The sequence below is a fragment of the Podarcis melisellensis genome (assembly GCF_964234715.1).
Source record: "Podarcis melisellensis genome assembly, chromosome: 1".
NCBI classification, from domain to species: domain Eukaryota; kingdom Metazoa; phylum Chordata; class Lepidosauria; order Squamata; family Lacertidae; genus Podarcis; species Podarcis melisellensis.
This window is the reverse complement of record NC_138528.1, coordinates 32,462,580-32,489,948: the sequence shown is the minus strand read 5'-3', so window position 1 is coordinate 32,489,948 and position 27,369 is coordinate 32,462,580. Positions and strand designations below refer to the sequence as shown.

Below are 27,369 nucleotides of genomic sequence, written 5' to 3'. Positions count from 1 at the left end.
AGAAAACACAGGGACCATGCTGTACAGCAAACAACTTTCGAGGTATCTCTCTAACTCTCCCCTTCATAAGAAGCTGCCTTCCTTATCAAGCCACTGCTTCATCTAGATGTCCACTCCCCTTTTCCTGGGGGGGTGGCGTTGCAGACAGGCATCCGGGACCCCCAGTGACCCGGATTGGGGGCAGAGAGATGCCGCCCACATCATGAGGATTTCCTCTTCAGGGTTTCAGACAGGAGTCTTTTGAAGCTGTATTCAGAGATGCCAGGGATTGAACTTGAGGGCTTTTGCATGCACTAAGCTACGGCTGTTCCACTAGAGTTGCCAGGTCAGGAGCATCCCAGAAACTGAGATGTCAGAACCCAAATCTGAGGCCTCGGGTTGGCCCCTGATAATGTCATGGGGCAGGCCTTGGAAATGGATGTTAATTGGAAGAAGAGAGCAAACGAGGGCAGATGCATCAGAGTCTCTATAATATAATTTGCAACTGGCTCCTGCGAAGCTGAAGTGCTCTCTTGAACTTCCCCTATCTGTCTGTCTGCATGGAGAGATAGATAGATAGAAGAAGAAGAGTTTGGATTTGATATCCCGCTTTATCACTACCCGAAGGAGTCTCAAAGCGGCTAACATTCTCCTTTCCCTTTCTCCCCCACAACAAACACTCTGTGAGGTGAGTGAGGCTGAGAGACTTCAGAGTAGTGTGACTGGCCCAAGGTCACCCAGCAGCTGCATGTGGAGGAACGGAGACACGAACTCGGTTCACCAGATTACAAGACTACCGCTCTTAACCACAACAATACACTGGCTCTCATAGATAGATAGATGATAGATAGATAGATAGATAGATAGATAGATAGATAGATAGATGATAGATAGAGATAGATAGATAGATAGATAGATAGATAGATAGATAGATAGATAGATAGATAGATAGATAGATAGATGATAGATAGATGATAGATAGATGATAGATAGATAGATAGATAGATAGATAGATAGATAGATGATAGATAGATAGATAGATAGATGATAGATAGATAGATGATAGATAGATAGATTAGATAGATAGATAGATAGATAGATGATAGATAGATATAGATAGATAGATAGATAGATAGATAGATAGATAGATAGATAGATAGATAGATAGATAGAGATAGATAGATGATAGATAGATAGATAGATAGATAGATAGATAGATAGATGATAGATAGATGATAGATAGATAGATAGATAGATAGATAGATAGATAGATGATAGATGATAGATAGATAGATAGATAGATAGATAGATAGATAGATAGATAGATGATAGATGATAGATAGATAGATGATAGATAGATAGATAGATAGATAGATAGATAGATAGATAGATAGATAGATATAGATAGGTAGATAGAGAAATAAGAAAGAAAGAAAGAAAGAAAGAAAGAAAGAAAGAAAGAAAGAAAGAAAGAAAGAAAGAAAGAAAGAAAGAAAGAAAGAAAGAGCTATTTTTCTAGAAAAAGAGATAGCGGAACTCACAATGACCGCCTCCCACACCTGAGAGGTGCCGGAACTGAGTTCTGGCAAGTTCTGGCTCAAAAAAGCCCTGGATATAGGTATATAGATATAGAATTAAAGGTAGTGTTACCCACCTTCCTGGCAAACCTGGAGACTTCAGGTCAGACATGGAGGTCTTGCAACCCTATTTTCCACACTTAGAAGGATCACCCTGCAACTCAGACCAGCTGAAACCAAATGTCAGTATTTTTGTAAGAGGGAGAGAGGGGGAAATGCTTTAAGTATCAAAACAATCTTTTTCAGAAAAGTGCTTGCCAGTCTTATTATTCTGCCCTTCTGTTGGCTAGAAAAGACTGAATAGGTGGACTGTGGGGAGACAGGCGGCCTGGTCCCTCTAGCAAGGTGGTGCTGAATGACAACTTTCAACCCCTTCAAGCAGGGCTGGGGTGGCCATGGAAGACCTTAGTATTTGACTGATACCCAGTCTCTTCTGGCCTCTTTGCAGGCAGCAGGGCTAAGGGTTAAACTAAAATCAAAACCAAACATTTTTTAGCTTCTCCTCAGGGAAACTGCATTTCTACTACAAGGATATAAAATGTTGGTAAGTCGTGCCAGTATACATCTAATAGCCGATTTCCAGATGGATGTTTCAATCTTTCAGCCTCTCCATTCGCAGCTGCTTAACTATGAACATTACGTAAGGACGCAGAGTGAGGTTTTCTTCCTCTTAAACTGCCAGACTGCAATGGCACTTTCCTTATTCTATTTAATAGTTAAGTCAAGAATGTTTTTCCTTTTTCGTGGAAAAAAGCTTCTCTCTCTTTTTGTCTCTCTCGTACACATAGAGGGGGGAAGTGGAAGAGATCTAGTTCAGCGAAACTCTATCTGCACAGGGTTGGCGGGGTGTGTATGTGTGTTATGACAAAACCAACAGCAAATAAAGAACATTACAGCAAGCATTTTCGTCAGCAGAAATATTCACGGTGGAGAAATTCAGAAGATTGTGATCAGGGTTTCAAATTCAGGAAGCACAGCTGTGCTGGCTGGCGCTGATGGGAGCTATAGTCCCCAAAAAGCTGGAGGGCACCTGGTTGGAGAGGCTGCCAGAGGGTAAAAGAGGTAAGATCTACACCATAGTGTATCTTGTAAAAGTGGCCTTAATTATTGCTCAATTGTTATTTCTTATTAAAGGCTTCATGCACACAAATAATTTAATATTTTACTACCATTTTCATAGATACTATATTGAGAAAACTTCATGCATACAACTATAAAATTACCCCCCACTGCCAATTTATCATCTGAATATTCAACTTTTCAGTTAAGATTTTTTTTTAAAAAAAATATTATACTGGTATTGAACATGTGAAGAATACTAAATGTAGATTTAAATATAGTAGATAAGAACTGTGGTGTAAACATACGTATAACTTGATCAAGTCACAAATACGTTATTTGATTTTCCTTCGAGAAGTACATAATTGTTCATTTAAAATCGCTGGGACTGAAATAGTGCAATCACATACGGCTTTTTTTAAAACAGTGCAATCCTATCCATCTACCGTACTCAGAAAAAAATACATATTAGATAGCTCAGTTGGTAGAGCCTAAGACTCTTAATCTCAGTGTCTAGGGTTCGAACAAAGATTTCGCATAATTTTATTTTTGTATCTATATTCTTACTATCCTTACATATCAAAGAGATGGTAAGTAAAATGGAAGAAATGAGCCCCATTTGGCCACCTCAAATGCAAGGCATTTTCATCCACATTACACCTATGAGAATTTCACCAAACCACCCCATGACCACTTTCAAATACAATGTATTTCCTCATTAACAGATGGAGAATGGTGATGATGAAATAGTAGAAATTTTCTGCGCAGCACTAGTACAAAAGCATGTATCTGGGTGTGTGGATTGCTTAGATTTTTGCTTGGAATCTTGCGCCTTTCATAGCATTTGGCAAACGATGTAGGTCCTTAAGAAGCTTTCTGCACCACACATACCCCCTTGGTTAGGATATTTTTGAAAACATGTAAGCTGGGGTGTGAGATTTCAAATACACAAAGAGCTTCCTGACCATATGGGATTTTCCGTGTACCAAGGAGACAGCTCAATTTGCGCCACATGAAATGAGAGTGGAATTTCCCTCTCTGTTGAATAGGACAGACTGTGTGGCTGGGGAAACTCCTTGCGCATGAGGAGTTAGATCTGCAGAAATCTTTGTTCCTATCCCTACGCTTCTGAAACTTGCTAATACAAAATGTTTTATTTCACTTCCACAAAATGTCTAGGAATAGATTTGAAAGCCCTCATGGAGGAGGGAGTTCTATACCAGTTATATACAATCAAGCATGCGTCTCTGTGTGTCCCTACTAGGAATGGGCGGGGGGGGATTCAATTCAGTTCATATTTAAAGGTGAACCTACCTAATTCACAGTATAACCTGTAAACACAGCTAAACTTTGAGGAGAAATTCACACCAGCATGCTGATGAATTTTCATGATGACTTTTTAAATGAAATTAAACTGATGTGGAACTGAAGGGACACAGGTGGAACTGTGGGTTAAACCACAGAGCCTAGGACTTGCTGATCAGAAGGTCGGCGGTTTGAATCCCCGTGACGGGGTGACCTCCCGTTGCTCGGTCCCTGCTCCTGCCAACCTAGCAGTTCAAAAGCACGTCAAAGTACAAGTAGATAAATAGGTACCGCTCCAGCGGGAAGGTAAACGGCATTTCTGTGCACTGCCCTGATTCTCCAGAAGCGGCTTAGTCATGCTGGCCACATGACCCGGAAGCTGTACACCGGCTCCCTTGGCCAATAAAGCGAGATGAGCACCACAACCCCAGAGTCGGCCACGACTGGACCTAATGGTCAGGGGTCCCTTTACCTTTAAACTGATGTGGAAATGTGGAGAACTGAAAATAAGGTTGAAAAAAATAGAAACTGAGAGAAAACCAAATGGGCCCTCTCTAAGCTGCTATATCTAGAATTCCTACTTGATGTAAGGAGTGCACTATCAATCAATTATATTCTGCTCACAACAGCAATAGAATGAGGAGGAAATACTCAGAAATCACAGCTAGTATATTAGCATAATTACTGACCAATACCACACATTCATGGGCTGAAAATAAAAGGGCTAAATCCTGAAAGGTGACTGGCAACTATTCAAGGATCTTCACACTGCACACAGTTTTGTTGAGTACCGTGTTGTGGAAACAGGTGATGACAGCATTATTATTTTGTGTTATTTTAGCCTTCGTTGGTCTTCCGAGTATTTTTCACCACTCCCATTTGCTGGCAGCATATCATGGCTGAGTTTCAACAGAAATCTACTATGAGTTGTGTGCTAACTGGAACATGTCAGCATGTACAGCCATACCCAGAATTAGGCTGTCTTTTGCACCCACATCACATCAGCAGAAAACTAGCCTTCAAGAAATATATGTATATTTTTTTTTGGTGTGTGTGTGTGTGTGTAGTAGTAGCTCTTGCTTTAGCAATGTTCTTATAACTGCTTCATTTATTTTCTTTCTTTCTTTATATATATATATTTAATATTATTAATATATCGCCCCATACCCGAAGGTCTCAGGGCAGTTTATGGTGTGTTCTTTTAGTACATACCTGAAAACGTTTTGCCTTCACACATAAAAATATGAAATGGAACATGCTAAACAAGCATCTGAAAACTCATGTATACACTTACACTTGTTAGAGAGCTGAGATTAGCTGCAGCTTCTTGACATGGTTTCAACCCTGAGTTTGGCGGTGTGTGATATATGAAGCAGCCTTTCGACTAGTGTTTCTCAGTAAGATAACCAGGTTCTAACTTAATTAGCACTAAAGACTCTTCTGTAGTGAAAACAGCCCCACCTTTTTTTATTATTGCTCTCACTGCAAGATTCCTTATCACTCTAGATATGCTATCATATGAACTATGCAATTTCTAAATCACAACACACTACAGAAATAAGAATTGCCTTGGTAACACATTATCTTTCAAACAACCCAACAAATATCAGTTCTATAAAGGTGAAAAATAGAAGACAAATCACAACAATACCTTACAAGTACTTCTACTTTTTAAATGACTACAAACATTCTAAGCTTTATATTTTACATCTGTTTTAGGGTTTGTCTGGTCTTTGCTCTGCAATAACGATAGCAGCCACATGAAATAAGGAAGTCAAATTTGCACTTCAATTCCTTACTCTTGAGCAAGAAACCCAGTTGTCTTTTCCAATTCTGGTGGGTTATGGTTGTGTCAGCTCATTTAATATGATAAGTTCTTTGCTTTAAATAGAGGCCCCAGATGCTCTGGGGTGCATAAAGTATGTTCACAGTCACACAGCATCATAGCTTTTTTTATAGTAGCTAAGAATGAATTTAAAAATTTCCATGCATACATGTTTCACTTGCAAGAATGAGGATGGCTAACTTGTTGCACCAATGGTATTTACGTAGTGCTGGGAAACTGAAAGGATTACTTGGTTGCTATAATGGCTGGTGGTCAAGGCAGCAGGAGAAGGCCTTATTCCTACTTCCAGGAAGAGACACAATCCAAGAGCTTCACCTCCACCTGCCACAGTCCCTTTCAGCATCAGCAGTGAGTTTAGCTCCTCCTCTGTGTTTGCTAAACGTAAGGATAGGTTCCATTGCATTTAGTGGACTTTTCCTTTTGAGTAAATGTATTACGGATCAGGGTATTAGTCTCCACCCAGCTTGTGGTACTGGTTAAAACCCTTCAATTGATTGAAACTTGGCAACCGGACTTGACAAAACATGAGAGGATTGTGAGTCAGTAAAGGATCACTATCCAGCTATCTTCTCATGTGTATCCAGCAGCCATAAAGCATTATGAGTTGAATCTAGACAGAGTATTTACCGTAGCTGTTTGTAGACTTCAGAGCAATCGGGGGGCGGGGGGGGGGGGACACACAACTGGAAAAATAATATGACATATACTTGAAAAGATGGTTAACAATTGAATGCTGTGTTTTGCTCTGCAGAATGAAAGTTCTGCATCCTTTCCTCTACCCAAAAAAGCTTGTAAACCTAAACAGTCAGTAGTATGCAGGCTAGTGGGGGCCTCTCACAAGATATGACGTGTGTGTGTGTGTGTGTGTGTGTGTTGGGGGGGGGCACAATCTGTTTCAGAGCTGCTCTGTGTGTTTCCAATTGACTTATTATTCAGAACCAAATTAGATTTGTTAAAAACAAACATTGTCCTTCATCCCCAATTCACTATAATGTCAAATCTGAAATTGGCTGTCTCTCCTCCCCTTTTTTCTTTTTTCCTCTATTCTGCTACACCCTTCCTCGCACTTTCTTGCTTCTGGGCTCCCTATCCCTTGGCTTCCCTATGTTCCAGGACTTCTTCTCAGCCTTCATCCTGTCTCCATGTCAGATTTCAGCCGGAGATGAACTGACAAATTTCCCTTCCCTCACAGAAGCTTAGTTCCTAGATCAACTGAAGATTCTAAGCCCACAATGACTGAGGCTTCACAGCCACAAGCACAATACGATAAAGATTGTTGGAAATTTCTCGCATGACCTCATCAATCTTCTCTCAAGTAAACTTGAACAAATGTTATAAAAAATAAAAGTTTTAACAACCTCTTTTTTAAAAAAAATAAGTTAAAAAATCTGTCAGATATCAGATTCAGGACAGACAGCAGCACTTTTTTTTTAATAGTCACCATCTCGCTAGACTGCCTTTTAACATTTTCACAATACAGTGGTACCTCAGGTTACATACACTTCAGGTTACATATGTTTCAGGTTACAGACTCCGCTAACCCAGAAATAGTGCTTCAGGTTAAGAACTTTGCTTCAGGATGAGAACAGAAATCGTGCTCTGGCGGCGCAGTGGTAGCTAAAGTGGTGCTTCAGGTTAAGAACAGTTTCAGGTTAAGAACGGACCTCCGGAACGAATTAAGTACTTAACCAAAGGTACCACTGTACATCCATGTTGAAACTCACAATTGATCAACCCTACACACATATAACATGTGAACAACACTTGCAGTATGCCTAAAATATCTGTGGCAAACGTCTTACTTCTAGTCCTTTGTGGCTAACACTAAAGATTTACCAGCCCATCAAACCATATAACAGTTTGACACTAATAAGCAAGTGTGGTCAGCAAGAGATTCTGAGTCAGAAGCTTTTCAATGGGCTGCTTTCATTCAACTCCTGTTTTATTGCATTCTTTAACACTGGGCAAAAATTAAAAGCAGAGACATAGTAGTGTGATGGAAACAATTCTAGAGAAAATATGAACTTTTTCATTGGGGACTGAAATAGAGCACGACCCTCAGCCGAAGCCAAGAGAGAGGCCTTGTGCAAATCTCTGTCTTGAAACCGTAGCTCTTCATCTTTAAAAACAGAAAGTCTAATATGGGGGTATATTTCTGGGAAGCTGCAAATAGTTATGTAATATACAAAATCAAATGATAATCATTAGTGTTTACATTTGTCACATTGAAAGAATCTTGATATCTGAGATATTTGTCCAGACTAACTATAGAAACTAAACGTAAGCATAATTTCAGGTGCATTCATTTGTGTTTTATAAACTTTAGACCTTTAAGTTCCAATATCCAAAGAAACTGTGTGGCCGTTGATTTTTATAATTTTAAGCAGTTGCATAACAGTACAAAAGTAATGAGGGTGTCACCACACAATTACATCTCTTTTTAATTCTTTTGCAGTTTCCAAAACCGCAAATGGGCCAGCACATGGTGATAATAACACGGAATCATGTGAAATGCAATGGCACATGTTCCAGTGTTGTACTGTACTGCTATTTTAATTTCAGTATCTGAATCAGTAGCAAAGGCATCTATTGGTTAGCACATGTGATTTCCCTTGTATTTAGGCTTGCCATATTTTTTAGCTTAAAAATTCTGGCAACTTGGCTGGGCCAGGGAGTGGAGCCTGGGGCAGATCAAGGGACACAGGACACACAGGGAAGAGGGCATGAGAGCAGATTCTGCACCTGTCACAGTAGTATATTTTTCAGCAACCAGATACTTGGCCCTGACATCTCTCTTGTGCATTAGTGGGTGGGTGCATGATTAGCCATGTGGCAGAACCATACACTATGTGGCAGTATATGTGAAAGAACCACACACATTGACACAACAGCAACAAGTGTCGTGGTGTGTCAAAGGTGGTGCCACAGTGTGGATACATCAGCTGTACTGTTTATGCATGAATGTAAAATGGAAATATCATTCTTGACAATTATTCAAAACATCATTTATTTATTTATTTATTTATTTATTTATTTTCTGGTGGTAACTGAGCCAAATTTCTTACTTTTTACACCGACATTATTCTAGCATCTGGGTCAGAATGAAGTGTTTTGGTTTTTTTAAGGTAGCTGAACCAGTTTTGGTTTTTTTACAAGGTTTGCAGTTCGACTAGTAACAAAACCCATGCCCATTTTGCAAAAAAAAAAAAAAAGAAGAAGAAGGAAAAAAGACTTGGTGTTCTATGCTGCCCCACTGTACTTCATTGTACCCATGTGATGGTAAAACTTCAAAAAGCAGCTGGGCTGAGGGCATTACCGAAACATTTGTACACTAAAATGTGTGACTTTATGCTACACAGAGGCAGCGCTATTGCGTTAATCCAACACAAGAGAGTTGTGGCATGGATACCTCTTTGACTGATGGCACTGGGCTGGAGCTAATGGAACTATCAGACTATGGATAAATCCCTTCTCACAGTGATTATACCCGTAGGACCACATTTTAAGAAAAGATATCTGTAGTCACAGAAATTGATAAAGATTAAAGAGAATTTACTCTGGAGACAAAGCAAGTGACTTATATTTTAAAAATACATCTCCCTCCCCCCCCCACAAAAAAAGGTGTCTGCAGTGTGTAATTTTATAGCATCCAAGACAACTGAATGCCAGTTGTTAAAAAGCAGAATTTATAGTCAACCATTTAAAGTAAGCAGATATAAAAACAGTTGTGAAAACAACCTAATACTTTGTCATATGCCTTTAACTACCTTTTAAAATAACTAATGGAAAACACTCTTAGACATTCTCTGTGAGTGGAATTGTAAAAGGTCCCTTTTCAGATTCGGCTTTTAAGTGTAAAACAACATGGAGACTTTTGAAATTGCTCTCCTTCTTTGACGCGAGGAAGGAGAGCAATTTATCAACACTCGCTTGGTAAACCTGACAGGATGAACTAATGAAGCCCATCTGTATAAAAAGAGAAAGACAGTGGGTCAGTTATTTCACCCCCACCCGAGTCCATTTAAGAAGATAATATCAAGGCACTAATAATCTAAAGGTACATTTCCCTCTTCGTAATATTTAGGATAATAAAGATATGGCTCAGCTGCCTTGAGTACAAGTACTGTGGAAAGGTAGAATATACATTGAAGCAACCACTATAATAACAGCAGTAATAAAAATGGTGGAAGGAAAGGTGAACACTCAGTTATTTCCCAGTTGGTAACTGGGAAACTAGGGATTAAAAAAGTTAAATGTAAACAAAATAAGCACAGGTTGCTATTAAATATTACTAAAAGCCTATTCAATTATTTAGAAAAAGTTGATTCAAACATTTGCAAGAAGTCTGATGTGACCCTTAGTCTTAAAATAAAATAAATCTGGCTACCAACTTACTTGTGGACATTCTGCTTCCCTATACTTATCAAGGATAGGTGCTTTATTTTTGTGTTTAACTTGGCATTTTAAAACGCATTGCAATTTGATGGTTGAATTTGGGGGCAGAACTACATGTTACATGTTAACGTTTGCAATAAAAGCCTGACAGCTTCTACTTCTAGGCGGAACCATTTCAGGAGAGGGTGATTTGAAGCAGAAATGGTGTGGCACCTACTGCTTTTCCCGTGAAACTCTCCCCAATTGCTTCCCTGTCCTGCAGAGTTCCAGATGTGTCAGGTAAACAGATGTCTGGAACCCTGTATGGTGAATAAAGAAGCTGAGTTGCAGGCGGAAAGTGGTGACTGGGAAATACCTTGTCTCCTTAAGACTTGTCCGGATCAAATCACTTCTTCCAAAGTTGTTGTTGATTTCTAGGACAAGGTAGCCAACGTGGTGCCCTCTTGAACTTGAAGGACCAGAGCTCCCATCATCCCTGATTATTGACTGTGGTACCTGATGGGAGCTGAAGTCCAACAACATCGGGGGGTTTAATTACATGCATGTAGAGTTCTGTTCTGCCCTAACAATTCCACTTACAATATGTAGGCTTCTTTCCCTTCCCTCTTTGGGTCAATCAAAAACATAAGATAGACCAACTGAGTACAGAAGAAGCTCATCTAACCTAGCAAGGTAGTTTTGTTGATTATTAGTATTGCACAATCATTGCACAAGAAAGTGTATAGAATATAAAACAAGACCAAAAGAAACCCCAGAGCAACACTATAGATGCTGGCTTGCCTGGTTTATTTGCCATTGGTTGTAAGCGGATTGAAAATTGCTACTCTTTTCATTGTGGGTGAAATTTTATGACACATATGACTCATTACAAAAGGCCATTACAGTTGCTGGAATTATGTGGGTTATAAACATATTTAGACCCAAGCCAGAGCCTGAGAACTGGTTGTTATTGACAGTAACTCTGGATAACACAGCATAGGATAGTGTCATTTGTGTGGATTTAAGGCAATGCAAATTGAATAGCTGGTGAGTGTAATATATCACTTATCATAGAGGGACTCAGTGTGAAGTTAGTGCAGCATGCATGCAGCCACTCAGTAAGGTGGTTGTCTAGAACATTCTGTTTCCCCTGCTTACCTGGACCTGTGATCAAGTACCCGTGTGTAATGAAATTCTCTTCTGAAAGGGCAGACTTACCAAATGATTTAAATTGCCACTTAGTAAACAGTCACTCAGTAATATTATAATATCCAGCCAGAAGAACATCTCATGTTCTAGGGGACGTGCCCAATGGCTAGAGAAATGTACGTCGAAAATCTACTGCAGAGTCATTCATTCACAACTGCTTAATTGCCATTTTTATTTGGTCTCTTAATGTGGAACCCAGTGGAGAATACCGAACTGCTCAGTTAAGTACTAATGTCAATTTCTCTACATCTGGTTAATCCATCAGACCATGCCTTGTGCAAATAAAATGCATGTTCTGAAAAGTACCCCTTTTCCTGATTAAAAATTGTTCTGGGAGGGAAGTTGAATAATTTTCTAAGCTGCTTGAACAAGAGTTTATCTGCAGGAAGTAAAAATGACTGATGAAAAAGATCCCATGGTTTCCTGCCCAGAGAGGGATCGAGTAAATAATGAATTAACCACAAACAAAATTAACTCTTTTTGAGCAATGGGGTCAGTTCACTAAACTAGCAGGAACTATGCAAAAAATGGTGAAAAGGCTTTCAAATATTTTGTGGGGGAGGGGGGGAGTGAGAGCAATTTAATTACCCTCCAAATATTAGTCTTTCTTTTTACCTCCTCTCCACACTGTTCCGTTTTTAAATTTAGGACCAGGATTTATTTATTAAAACAACAAAAACTGTAACTTGCCTTTCACTACCACACCCTGGTACAAATACCAGACAAGGTACAGAAGGTAAAAAATAAACACACCCTACAATAGTCAATTCGAAAACACTTCGTCAAAACAAATAAAGGCAGCTGAAAATTAACAACATCCACCAACAGGCAGCTTAAACAACTCCCCAAACCTTTAAAATGTATGGGCATATAAATGTGTCTTGATCTAGCCAAAAAATTGTAACAATGTTGGACAACATTGCGCAAATGGGGTGCCACTACAAAGAAGGTTCTGTCCTGCATCATCACCGGATAGGTTCACTACCGGCAGGAGTTTAATGAAATTAAATAAAAGCTCTTTCAATAATTCTGATTTTTTTGGGGGGGGAGAGCAAATCTTCCAAATTGGTTGACTTTTCATGGAAAAATAATAGATATTGACTTGAAATCACCATTATAATTTATAATGATCTCCGCTCAGATTAGACTTCATTATTTGGGGGAGCCAAATAGTTAAATCTCTGACAAAACATTTAGCACATTGAATACTAAAACAACAGAACAAAATAAAAACACCCTGCAATAATAATTATGGCATAGGTTTTAGAAATAACTATTTTTCTAAAGCAGCAAGCTTTACTGAAGTACTTGTGTGGCTGTTACTTCTTCTTGACTACAGCTATACAATTTGTATTAGACACATACATTCATCTAATGTAGAATTACAGTAGAGATAGGGAACTTCTTGTTCAACTTCAACTCCCATAATCCCTCACTGTTGGCCATTCTGGCTGGGGCTGATGAGAGTTAAAAGCCCTAAAACATCTGGAGGGTCACAGGTGCCCCCCCCAGGACTGAAGGGCTTTTTTCTAAAATAATAAAACAAATTGGGAAAACAATAGCTTTTCTTTAAGTATCAGCACCCTCACATTATCTGACAAAGTGCCATGAGTTCAGCAAAAAGGTTGCTGTACACTATGTAAAGCAAAATGTCTTAAGGTGCTACCAGATGTGCAGAGTAAGGTATGAACTTTTTTCTGGATTTTGGCTGAAGTACAGTGCCAGCGTTAGCCCAGTCCGACAATCTTTCCAACCATGACAGCTTCCTGCTAACCTTGGCCAAACCATTAGTCTCTGTTCCATTTGCCAGACAAAATGGAAATTAGCAAGCAAAGCGTATCAGATTGGATCAAAATGTGTCCTGCTATTCTCCAAAGGACATATTTAATGAACGAAATGGCCTTCAATCCAGCAGAGGATTTTGCTATTGAAGGGAGAGGGGATTTTTGCCCCCTCCCATGAATCCTTCCCTCCATTCCATACTGTTCCTGAAGGTCTCCCCTAATGTCCACAGCATGGTTTTAGGGGCTGTAGGGTAGAATTCATAAGACTCCTCACTGTCACCCTTCCATTAATAGATAGGAGGCACTCTTTCCATGTGTCAAACTTTGCTCATAGATAGCTATCTTGAATCTGAATTATAACCATATAATTATTTTTAAATGAACTATTTTATGCAGCCTTTTCTGTTCTCACAAGGGACCAAACTAGACATCACACAAATCTTTGATTTTCTTTTTCTTTTTTCTAATTAGCAGATCCAGAGAAGATCAGGAATGGCATGATCTGAACTCTTCTCTGGCTCCTTTCTCTAATATAATCACCACCACCCCCACCCCCCCAAGGCTGCTTATTCACTCTGCAGATGGTCATGGGTCTCTCAGTCTCCCCTACCTCACAGGGTTTAGAGGATAAAACGGGATAACCTTAATGTAGATCTTCCTGTGCAATGATATAATAAATATACTATTAAATGAATTCAGTAATAAGAGTTTTGATTCACAGTAACATAATAAACAAGTAGAAATATTTCAAACTAATTACCCGACTCATTTATACTTTGTCTCTTAAATTCAGCAAAAAGTATAGTCTTTGTACAAAGTATGTTTTATCTGCTTGAACAAAGAATCCATTTCTAAAGTGTCTTCCATCTTCTCAGTTCACAAGCCATGAATCACACCAGATAAAGACCAGATAGCTACACCAGAGGGAACCGAATACTGGTGGGTTACTGAACACCAAAGTAAATCTGTGCCTGCCTTTTCCAAGCTGAATCACAAACAGTCCCCACCCTTCTATGATCCTTCTTCAAATAATCCCTTCATTTACGTGAGGTGCACTTCCTGAAAGTAACAAATACGCTTGACTCGATGAGTTATCATCTCATTAGGACTTGTGAAGCTGCTAAATGGATTGGAATGCTCCCTTTTAACAAAACTTCTTCTGCCTCTCCTGAAGTTTTCAGTTCTCTTGTTACTTCTGTGGCCTTTAAAGAAGGCACGCAGATTGACCCATAAAATGTCTGCCTCATCCGAGCAGTGGATTTTGGAAATACATTGTATACAGGGACTTTCAAGTTAGCTTGAAGATTTAGCGATGACAATAAGCTCAATTAATGATCGCAAGTCCTTTGAATTACTGTCATGTACTGTATATATCTGAACATAATGTGTCATTTTTTAAAAAAGAAAAGCTGCCTCATAGACATGAGTACAAAACCTTGAAAAAAGATAAAATAATTAAGGTTAAAGAATACATTCAATGATTCTTAAGCTGATTTTATGATTATTGTGGTCTCCTTGCTCCTTTGTCGCTGCCAATTCTGTGACAAAACAAACCCCAAAAATTTTAATCTTCATAACTAAACATCTACCCTTTTTAGAGTTATTCCTAAAGGAAGCATTTGGAATATGAAAGGTTTTGAAAAACTGCGTGTTCAGCTGATTGCAATGGAAATCATATCTAAGTAAGTGTGCTTTGGATGGTGGTTCTGTTCACCATATCTACATTTATACTGTAGTATTAAAATAGTTCATTTCAGATAAAAATCATAGACTAGTTCTAAAGAATTACCTAATACCACAGCATGAGCATCTAGCTTTCAAGTGTATTTTTCCAGCCCTGACATCAAAGCATATAAACTCAACTTTTCGCATTAATTGAAAAAAATGCAAGTGTGAAAAATTTCCATTCATATCTGCTCAGAATTAAGTATCATTCTATTTAATTAGCCATATTTTTCAGTAGACACATATATGCAGTAGACACATATAGGATAGCATTGCAAGTCAATCAAAGTTATTAATTCCTAAATTAACTTTAGTCTCCAGAACTAAATTTTCATGTGGATTACAAAAATTATCCAAGCAAAACTGTATGTAGTAAGCAGTCATTACCCATTCTGTAATTTGAAAAGAAAAGAAAAGGCTCTCTGCTTCTAAAGAATTTAAGAATACCTTCTGCCATTGTTTATTTATTTTTGTGATGTTTCCAAATCGTTTTGCAGATTATTGTACCTTGCAATATTATGTTAACAGTTCATTCCTGCTCATAACTAATTTGTAACTTTTAAAGTGACCTAGCAAATACAAATTAACAAATGGAATGAATATGATTTTTCATTTGCAAAACATATGCATTACATTAATTGGTATCTTTTCTATTAAAAAAACCCACTCTGAAACAGAAAATTCCTTAGGTGTTTCTTTTTCCCCTTAATGTCTCCCATGCCATGTACCGGTATGTCTTTTTTCCCTTTGGTTTTGTTTCCCATTTTCTCACTTTTCTATACCAAAAATTATTTTTTTGCTGCCACATTAAAAATACCCAATGGAAAGAAACAAAGTTTCTTCTCAAATTCTGCAGCCTAACCGTTATTTTATCAAATGATTGAAAAGCAACCTAATCGTGATTGTTCTCCTGGCCTGGTCCCTTTTTTTTCTGAGGTCAGTGGAAGTTGGCCCCTTATGAAATAAAAAATTTCCCAGTGCAGTGTAAAAGGAGACCATGGGAAAATAGATAATGTTTTTCATGGCTAAACTAGACATTGTTAAAAGAGTTTAAATAGGAAAAGAAATGTTTTTGATGCAGTCTAGTCCAGTTCTTCTATACTTGTACCTAGGGCATTGCAGCTAATGATTGGAACTGTTTATCCACAAATTTATCTCGAATTTTCAGTCAGTACTCTCTAGTGGAAGAAGGTAGCTATCACTCACAGTCCATAACGATCTGCCATATGTGTACAAATTAGATATGGAGTGAGCATTTAGAAAGCTGTTGGAGACAATCTGAACATTTCCCAAAGATACAGCTAATTCATCTCAGCAAATGAATATAATCGGAAGTCAAGGCTGGCAAGAAAAGGATTGCAGAAAAAGAATGAATGGACCCTTAGATTTAGAGCCATAAAGAAATCTAATCCTGGAGAGGCAGACAGCTTTGCTGTTAATTCTCTGTATTGACCACCTCTTTCCATATTTATTTATTTATTTATTTATTTGCAGGGCCTTGCTGAAAACCAGCGGCTGTTTCATTGCGTACCCAATAAAACACTGTGGTTATTCTGGGGCAGTTGGCGTACATTTTCACACCCTGCCTTCTGTACATGTTTTGCACCTGGACACTTGATTCATTTTTTTCTCTCCCTCACCTGCAAATAAAGTGCATGTTTATATAGCCATGGAGTTGTCTGTGGACAGTCCTTGTCCTCTCTCTCTCTCTCTCAACGTTTCAAAATAGCAGCTTGTTGTTGGATCACCGGGGGTGGGGGGACATGAGCACAGAAGCTTCAGTTATTGGAAAGTTACCATGTACCTGATCTGTTTGTTACCTCTGGAGTGGTTAGTGAAAAGAACGCAAATCAATTTACTTCCAGAACGGGCTCTGTGTGTGTGTGTGTTTAAACCTTGGGCATGTTCACTATTTAACCTAACCAAATCTCCCCTGAACTTTAAATATTCTTTTCTCTCTCACACACATTTCATCACTTTCTATAATTCAGGGCTAGACAAAATGTAACTTTTGAGTGGTCTGTGATCCATGAAAAACTTTTGCACATCCTGGGATGGTTTGACTGTGCATACATGTAAATATGTGGAAACCTGAATATTCAATCATTTATTATAAAAGTGAGCTTCTAATCCTCAAGATCAGGGGTAGGCAACCTAAGGCCCGGGGGCCAGATGCGGCCCAATCGCCTTCTCAATCCGGCCCTCAGATGATCCGGGAATCAGTGTGTTTTTACATGAGTAGAATGTGTCCTTTTATTTAAAATGCATCTCTGGGTTATTTGTGGGGCATAGGAATTCTTTCATATTTTTTTCTTCAAAATACTGTCCGGCCCACCACATAGTCTGAGGGATGGTGGAACCGGCCCATGGCTGAAAAAGGTTGCTGACCCCCTGCTCAAGACCAAGCTAAAGTTCAAAACTGTACACCTCAATAAATAAATAAAAAACAAAAAGGAGTGGGGGAAGTCCTGGGCTTCCTTCCTCTTTTCAACTTTGTAATATCTACGCATCATTTTCTTCACAAAGTTCTTAGTGAAAGGAAACATTTCATCTTAAAAATATGGGGAGGGGGGGCCTTATGCCTACCAGCTGCTGTTTGGTAACTTTCCTTCCAGCATTATTTTCACGAGTGTTATCTTAATCACATGCAATTAGAATATGGAAATTAGCAGTGACGCTTGAGCCCATAATATTTTTTATAATATATGCCTCAATGGAAAATCATCCTTGTGATCCAACACATCATAAATACTACCCTAACAATAAAAAGAAAATTTCAGCTTTTACTTGGCTTCTGAGCAGGACAAGTATAGGATTGCACAGTAAATGAGGGTAAAATGACATTCAGCTTTCCCACCAATTGATGTGGGTTCTGAATGCAGTTTGTAAATCGCTGGAGCAAACATAAGAAAAACTCTAGATAACCATAATGCAGGGATCCATCGTATCCACAGTTTATGAGAAGCTTGCTGAAAGACTGAGGCTGAGCAAACATTATTTTATATGCACTTGTCTCTATGTAGCATAAGGGGAATCTGGAGATAATAAACTGGCCAAACTTCTTACAAAATAGTGTGCTCTGTTTTTGCAAGCCATTTTCATTATAGAGAACATTCTGCTAATCACGGAGAAGAATTCTACAGAAACTGATGGCATGCTTCTTTCTGAAATGAACATTTCCTGAAAATGTTGTCAATGTGGTAACTTTCTTGCATTCAGATACCCACAGTTTAGTTGCCATGTATAATCCAGAAGTGACATATATTATCAATTGGAAAAAAGCTTGAAGTTACTGTCATTCAAAATTTCTCTTTTCTTTTTTATAAAAGTGAGAACTATAAATTCCAAGTGAGAACTATAAATTCATTGCCAAGAGGAGACCATATGAATGATATTAATCTCCCCCACAAAAAAGTACTAGATTCAGTTACATCTAAAAACAGAGGTTTCTAATGTAGATATTAACAACACCAGTTCTAAAGTACAGTTATAATAGTGCTGATTCTAAAGTACAGTATCCCTGTTCCACCTGAATCATCACACACACTTCAAATTACAGTCCTTTCAAATAGCTTTTATAAACCTAACAGGCAGATAATTTTTCTCTTCAAACTACAAGTTGTGTAAAGTTTTTAGCTTCCTATCATCAATTTACCTTACTTCCAGGTAAACATCCTTTAGGATGACACTGACTATTGTTCAGCCATTTTACATTCTTTTATCTAATTTTTTCAATGTGGTGCTTTCTCTCACTCTATCACCAGAATTCACATTTACCTGGTTTGCTGCCTTTCTTGTTTAAGGGAGATAAATAAAGGCTACAACCGCCTCTCACATGAACAAAACACTCTAATTTTTCTTGGAATGAGGACTGGAAGTGAAATAAAGTGTTGTGTTATGCACTGAACACAAGTATAAATGTGCGCATGCATGCAGTCTTTTGCCCACAAGCCTAAGACGGGAGACAGAGAATCACATTTCTTAGAAAGTGTGAAATACATTGTGTTTCAGTCCGGAAATCCTTACATCAGCTAGTAAGCTGTACATCAGCTCTGGTGCGTGAAACTGTCCCCTTCCAAAACACTAATCATCTACTGGGGCAAGAAATAAATTGGTCAGCTCAGTGCAATGCTACCAACAGATGATCAGTGCAATTAGAGATGTCAGCGGTGCACTTACGATGCAGGTATCCTATGTGGTGGATGTGAGAGGACCAGAAAGAATAACAGGTCCAGTTGAGAAAAGGTCCAGCTGCCATCCATGGATTCCCTTGCAGTCATGGTACAAGGGAATCAGTTTAAAGTGGGTGTCTATAATATTCCATGTGTTTCAACAATATAAATTCTTGTGCTCAGGAACTAACAACAAAAATGGGCTAACTTGACAGTCTTGCATGCTTTCCATATGGAGTGTAAATAATATATCAATCTTCCAATTGCTACCCCAAAAAATGCCTTTTTGAAAGAAAAGCAAACAGAAATTCACCTGTCATGGTAAAATGTGCAAGTGCATACTGTGCTTCATTTAGAAAGTTGCTTTAATTAGAATTGAGTATTTATAGTCACAATATCCAACTCGTCTTAGTTTTGCTGCTATCCATATTCCTGTTTTTAATATTTGAAATATTAACATTACACAGCTTTGTATAAACAATAAATATGTTAAGCTATATTCTAAGGAATACCTTATCTAATATTCCCAAAGTATATGCAACACGATGCATTATAGAGAACAACTCTATTTGTAAGTGGTAATAAGTGTGAGCCTCCAAACATTTAAACAGGTAAGATTTTTATGAACAAAAACTATGAAGTATTTATTTTGCAGACATTCATGATCGTTTGAACCCCAAACACACTGTATAGTTTTCTTTCTTTCACAATATATCAAATTATAAATTCATGGGAAAATATGCAGGCAAGTAAGCATGTTGAACTCAGTGAGACTTCTGATTAAGCATGCTGAGAATAAACTACATTTCAAACAAAGGAGTTCTTTTTGATAAATTAACCATTCCAGTAATGTGCTAAGTACAGTAAAAAGCAGGTGTTGAAACAATGTTTAAAGATTAAAAGATAACACATTTGTTTTGTTTGCAATGCTAATTTCATACATTACTATCCTTAGGATAAAGAATTTCAATTATTTACCTTTACATGAGCTAACTTCAAAGTACAAACATTCTATATTTCTTACCTTAAGTATAGTTCATTTCCATTATTAACTTCCATTATCTATTATTTTGCTATTGGTCTACAATAACCTGCCCTGGTAAAAAGGTCTTTTTGAAAAGAGCAGAAAAGTGTATAGTTTTGTTTTAAAGGTCTACTGTCTGAATCACCCAGATGTTTCAATCAAGATAAATATTTCCTCATAGTAATACGAAAGCTAAAGATAATTTCCATACACATATTACATAATATTTATTCAACTGGACAGCACACATTCAGCAGGTTTTTGTTTAAGTTACCTTTTTCTTTCCCATTACCTTTTTCTAAGAAAAAAAAGGTAAAAGGGTTGTACTGTCACCTAGTGGATAAAGGTAGTAGAAGTAATCTACCTAGTATTTTATTTCTGCAACTTACTACTCTTTGAGAAAGTCCAAAATATACTGCATGTCAAATTAATGTCTGTATAGAAGCAGTTAAACTGCAAGAGGAAATTTATGATGGCCAAACCACAGTGACTGCACTGCTGTTACATTAGCTGACAAGTTCAACTTGAATATACATTTCAGTTATTCATCCTTTATTGCAAAACATTAAAGAATGTATATTTCCTCTAGGGAATAACATGAAGTAAATATGTAGTATTAATAGTAGCTATTTTGTCCTAACCGCAATCTCCTTTATACCTGTCTGGGCAATAGCTTTCCTTTGCAAAGCTCCACTAGTTTACTCTGGGAAGAAATGACTGAATTGGAACTGATTCCCTGTCCCTTTCACTTCTGCCTTAAATGTATACTTAGTTATGATAGTGTGCAGAGTGACTGGGGATATATGGGGAAATTTAAACCTGTTTTAGGTTGCAATCCAAATCCCTAATCCATCACACTGGTAGTTGCGGGAGGTTTTGTCAAGGTAAAGGTCTGCCTCGGCCTAGCGCAGAAAGCTCCACCAATCTCTGCCCATGAAGTAGTACTATAAGGAAAGATTAGCTGGACGCAGGTGGCACTGTTGTCTAAAAACCACTGAGCCTCTTGGACTTGGAAGGTTGGCAGTTCAAATCCCTGCAACGAGGTGAGCTCCCATTGTTCTGTCCCAGCTCCTCCTAACGTAGCAGTTTGAAAGCACACCAGTGCAAGTAGATAAATAGGTATCGCTGTGGCGGGAAGGTAAACAGCATTTCCATGCGCTCTGGTTTCCATCACGGTGTTCCATTGCACCAGAATCAGTTTATTCATGCTGGCCATATGACCCGGAAAGCTGTCTGTGGACAAACGCCGGCTCCCTCGGCCTGAAAGCGAGATGAGCGCCACCCCATAGTCGCCTTTGACTGGATTTAACCATCCAGGGGTCCTTTACCTTTTACCTAGTACTATAAGGCTTCTCACCAACAGCAGCCCAGGGAAATCCCAAAAATGGGGTGTTCTGGGGACAAAAGGGACTGAGCTGGACCAGGTTTGGTTGGGTCCCAAGTTGGCCTCACTGCAGTTACTTGATGACTTTGCCCAATACTTACACCAACTGTTCCCTGCCTTTCACCCTGGTATGAGGAACAGGGCTGCAGGTGTGGCGGTGTCTCTGTCCCTTGCCCAGCTAAAGTTTGGGCTGCTCTGCCAGTAACTTGGTTGCACCCTGGGTTTCACCCTGCCTGGGTTCCGGGCAGCCCATGACTTGATTACTTCTTGAAGGGGGCATGCGGAAAAATCCCTATGTAAATAGTTCTCACTTGTTAGATCTTTTTGGTGGAGAGGGTCATATGAGTGAGGCATTGTCAGTGTGAGAGCATTCATTCTGAACGCATACCAATCAACTTTTTCCTACTTGAAATCGGGAAAACGTACTTGAAGTCACTCCCAGGTGAGTCACGTCATCCATAAACACGCATTTTTGAGCACTGTACAAGATCACAGCCCCCCCCCCAGCAGGGTGAGAGAGTGTGAGATTTTGGCACCAGTGTTCTGGGCTCGCCAGAGAGTCATGCCAGAGTGCTGGGCCTTTAAGTATCCTGGTGCTTGTGAGTAGGCCATGCCTGAGTACTAGACCTTTGGCACTCTGGGTCGTGTGCCCCTGCTCATGAGTACCAGAGTGAGAGTCTTTTGGTGCAGCGCTCTGGCGTGAGGACTTGTGCCAGAGCACCAGCCAAAACAATGGGACATCTGGGAATCAAACAGAAGCTGGGATCAGCTTCTGTGTTTCCGGGATGCCCTGCTTAAAATGGGGCAGTTGACGGGTTTGGCTGAATGTCCCAATTGACAATTAAGGCTGTATGCACAGAGCGGGAGGGTAGATGAGGCAAAACCTTCCATATCCCACTGTGTGCCATGTTAAATGGCCTACTCAAGGCTCAGTAATGGCTGAAATGCCTTAGGAATAACTCAAGGATACAATGCTTCAGCGCTGCCCTGTTGTCTCCCTTGCCATTCCTTGTTTCCACCCAAATCTATAGTATGCAACACTAACAAATAATTACAGTAAATGAATCTGTTAGCTACAGTTTTGGGAGACATAACTAAGCAGCTAAAAAGTTCCATCTCTCTCCCCTGCCCCACTAGTATGGGAGATGAGCTTCACATGACCATGAACAGGAAAAATTTACCTAGGATTTAAATTAGTACTGTATCAATAAACTAGAACAGAATAAGCTATACTAGTTCCAGATTGACATATAGTTTATGTCTCCCTTCCTTGTCTTACTCCCTTGAAGTGAAGACAGAGGGAGGGGGAGAGAGACAGAAAGAGTCTTCCCTCCAAAATATATATCTATTCATTATTAATTATCCTATCCATACCATTTGTCCACTATACACAAGAGAATTTAACAGAGTTAGGTTACTTGGTAATATCTCGAATAGCTTGGTTGACTGGAAGTAGCATATGTGCAATGAAAACTAATTTGTACTTGATAGTGGTGGTTAGCATTCCAGACTGCCAAGGTTAATGAGACCTAGATTGATCTTGGGGGAATAGTAACACAATTGGAAGCTACAGCACCTGAGACAGCTGTGACTTAATGCACTGGACTTTATTTGAAGGGGGGAATGGAATTATGTGTAATTTTCATTCCTTCATAAGGATGTAGCTGATTTCTCAAGATGAAGACTACGGGAATCAGAGAAAGTCTGTAGTCATTCTCAACTGTGCTGAAAAGAAAATGAAGCACACACAGTAGTACTAAAGTTAAAATAAATAAATGGTGTCTGTTTTGAAGTGGCACTGAACCCATTCTACATGTGTGCAAACTGTTATGTTGCTCAACTGTATACTCCACACAAGTAATAGAAAACAGCAGAGTTGGAGGGGGGGGGACCAGGTTCCCCAAAGAATAATTGGTGGGGGAAAAGAAGGATAACTGAAACTATGTGGAAAAAATGCAGTGGACTAATATGTTTATAAAGCTGGTTGCAAAAAAACAATTGTAACAAAAAACACAAAGTAAGTTGAATTCCATTCATATAAGAGACATTGAATGTATTTCAGATAGAGCAATGAAACTGTAATCCCATGAACTGATTTACCCTGGTTTTTCTGCTATCAACATATGTAATTTTGTATTAAGATTCCAGGGAGTCTGGATATATGCATGGAAATGGGCATGCTTGTGTTTCTTCTCTCTGCAATTCTATTATTCTTATTGATACAACTATCTTGTGTAATCAACTTTATAAGCATATTAGCACATTGCATTATTCTTATTTTTTGCCCACACAGTTGAATGTAAGTTAATTTGTTGGTGTCTTATGTTAAGAGATGTTTTTTCTTTTGTTTTCTTTATTATTATTTCTCTTTTTTATGTATTTCTTTTTTGTGTCTATGTGTTATGTATGTTTTCTTCGTTTGTTTTAATGTTTGATGTAGCAAAATGAATTAAAACCAATAAATAATAATAATAATAAAGAAGGCATGATCATGGGCGTAGCAAGATGGGACAGGGAGGGTCAGCTGCCCCCCCCCATGATGTAAAGCAATAGAAATCTTAATTAATTGACCAATCACGGCGGTTCTGCACCCCAACAAAGTCCTGCCCCCCTTAACAAAAATCCTAGTTATGCCCATGGGCATGATCACGGTAAACTAGCAGTAGCCTCTGCCCCAGAGACCAAATGTGACCTCCAGGTCATTCTCAGGACCAGGGCTCCTGAGGGTGTGTTTGGGCCCTGCTAGGGGGGGGGGAATCCAAGCCCTCCAGCAAGGGCAGACCAGCTAAAAATCTTTACCAGGGATATAAAATAAATGTGTGATCTCATTTTTATGCTAATAGTAAACATGGCAACAACAAGCAAATAGTAAGAGAACTCATACAAGGGACACTGACAAAAAACCCCACACATACACTAAGTAAAAGAATAGAAGAATTGCCACCAGACCCCACTCCATTCACCATGCTCCGCTCCCCTTCTTTCCCTCTTTTTTCTTCCTATCCTAATACTGTATGCAACACTAACGTCTCACAACAAATGAAACTGATCTGTAGAAAATGCAACTTGAAAAAGAGAGACAAGACACGTATTTTTGTAAACTAAGAAATCTTTAATAAAAATATAACTGAAATAATAATAATAATAATAATAATAATAATAATAATAATAATAAACAAAAAAGCATGGCAATATTCATACCTGTTGAGAATATATGTACACAAAACATATGCAAGATAGTTGGGCCCTGGGCTCCCTTCTAGATTTCTGGGCCCTGGTAATCTGAAAATGACTCTTTCCTGCCTGAATGGATAATTCAGAGGTGTGTGTGAGTGTGTGGAAATTAGTGTACTGTACAAGATAAATATTTGCATTGGTATCTCCACACACTTTTGTCCCTGGTGCCACCCACCATTAGCATGTGGCCTCCAGAAAGTTGCCCCCAGAGTTTCCTCACCCCTGCAGAAAACCACTATATGCAGTTGGGACCATTTAACAAAATTTATACATCACTTGGCTGTAATAAAGCTTCCAAGCAGTTTACAAGAAATATTAAAATTTTCAATAAAAACAAGTAATTAAAAAGATAATGAAAAACAACAGTAGATTTAAAAGAGTCCCTGGATAGGCTTGCCTAAACAAAAACATTTTAATCAGGCACCAAAAAGAGTACAGTGAAGGCAACTACCTGGTGTCAATCAGCAGGGAGTTCCAAGGCTGCCATGCAAAAACACCAGTTTATTACAAGGGCGGAACAAATAGTATGTGCCACTTGTAACAGGGCCATTTCCACAGAGGGTATTTCCACATAGAGGGTATTTAGTGACTGACTGCTCTTCTACCATACCCTTCCTCCTTAAAACCTAATATAATTGTCACAAATTTAAAATTACCCAGGGAAGAGTAACACAATGTGGCTGACAATAAACTCTTCTGTGAAAATGAGCCCCCAACTACCACAGATCTGGTGAAATAAATACGTTCTAAGTTGATGCAATGTGGGAGACAACCAAGTATCAATCAAGAGGGAGTTCCATAGTTGGGGGGCTGCCACTGAGAAGTCCCTGCCTTGTACCAGCACCTCACGAGCTTTGCACCACAAGCAGGGTCTGCCTTCCAGAACTTAAGAAGGTATTGTGGGAGGTACTCCTTCAAGGATGTGGCCTCCAGGTTGCATGAGATCTTGCACACCAGTATCAACACTTTGACTGAACCCACTGTCTAATCCACTGTGTGCTAAAGTCTTCAATTATGCCCTGAGCCTCCTACATGAATAATGGGGTTGTTGCAAAAAAATTTTTTTTAAGAAAACTAGAGAAAACTAAGAAAAAATAGCCAAGGTGGTCACCATCTCTACAGCCTTATTTACATATTTAGGGGGGGGGAATGATAGTCAAAAGACTGTCTTCCTATTCCTAAAATATTCTGTAACAATGAAAAGAATGGATCTAGTCATAGTCAAGTCTGCCCACTCTTATCCCACAGACAGCTCTTCTACACGCACAACCATAATTCAAACTACTGTAACAGGTTAGTGATGGAGGGCTAGACTTTTCTCTTCTTACTACATACCTAATGTGCAGTCAGGGTATCACAGTCTGGGCATAAGAGCTGAAGTCGGACTATGATAGATGTTTTTAATGCACTGTTGACACAGGCTGACTTGCCCAGTCAAGCTTTTAATACTTCATATATGTCTCTTCATGTTTCATTATATAACAGCTTATTTTACTCATCTCACCTCTGATGGGGCTGCCATTAAGGAAACTTGTTTCCGTAGCAACAGAAAACCAGAAGGGCTCTCCTGAGTCAAAGGTCAAATGGAGTCCTTTCTTTCTTTCTTTCTTTCTTTCTTTCTTTCTTTCTTTCTTTCTTTCTTTCTTTCTTTCTTTCTTTCTCTTAATGCATTCAGCTGCACATTGCTGAAAGTTAGATTGTACTTTTCTCTCCAAAGGCTTTGGTTTTGGGTTCCCCCTCCCTGTCCTGCGAAACAACCCGTAAATGATAATGAAATGCTTAAAGAAATACGAAAGGGTATCCAATTTCATCTACCTGGACAGTCTGGGAGCGTAGTGTGTAACAATAAACGAGTGTTCTTAAGTCGCAGCATTTCACTGGAAATGAGGCAGAACCTGTGTATTTTAACAGCTTTTTACAACTTGTAACCACTAGCAAATTTATTTTACTTTCTTGGGGAAGTCCAGTGAAATGCCCCTAAATTAAACTAAAGGGTCTTTCAGCCTTGAAGACAAAACCCATTTCTGCTGAGCACCTGAATATGTACAGGTGAATCCAGAAGACTGGAATGAAAGATAGTTTGTCTTCTGGCCAGTCTGACTCACTTCCAGCACTGCAATCATTTATTATCCAGAAAAGAAAGCCTGGCTTTCTGCTCTGCAAACACAGTGGTGGTCTTCGTTTCATGATGAATAGATTTACCATGTCTGCTCTAAAATGCATGATGACATAGAGTTTTCCAAAACACCTCCCCCAACACACCTGATGATGTTTTTAATGTATGTGCCATAAAAGAGTCAAGCACCTAGATGTATATCACCCCCCCCCCCGTTCAATTTGCTACATAAACTTAAGGTGACTTGTAGAAGATATATTACCTTGTACACTGATGAATCCATTTGCATTTAAGCACAGATGACTGAACTTTGTTTTAATTTAAGCATGCAATACAAGGGTCCAAATAAAAGTATTTTGATCATGATAATGAAGATAAATTATAATGATATGCATATTTATCACCAGCTCTTCCGGACAAATAATTGTTTCATTCATTTTGAAGGAGGACCTGTTGATTGCACCTCGTTGGTTTGCTAAGTGTCACTTAGCCTGTGTGTGAATAATGTCTGTTGATTCACTCCGGTAAATTTGGCAAGATCTGGTCTAGGACGACCAGGACAGTCTGGTAAGGAGCAA

At 38.9% G+C, this 27,369-nt stretch overlaps 1 protein-coding gene across 6 annotated transcripts in view; it reads right to left on the bottom strand.

Annotated features, from left to right (window-relative positions):
• SLC25A21 (solute carrier family 25 member 21) overlaps window positions 1–27,369 on the bottom strand; it is a 276,895-nt gene that overhangs the window by 139,491 nt on the left and 110,035 nt on the right. For 3 of the 6 annotated variants that reach the window (XM_081914412.1, XM_081914413.1, XM_081914414.1), the window contains one exon: window positions 26,180–27,355. The exons of the other annotated variants lie outside the window; for them this stretch is intronic. In XM_081914412.1, the coding sequence (XP_081770538.1) occupies window positions 26,180–26,486 (307 nt within the window). In that variant the 5' untranslated portion in view covers window positions 26,487–27,355. Of the gene's footprint in view, window positions 1–26,179; window positions 27,356–27,369 lie in introns of those variants that run through there. 6 annotated transcript variants of the gene reach the window in all.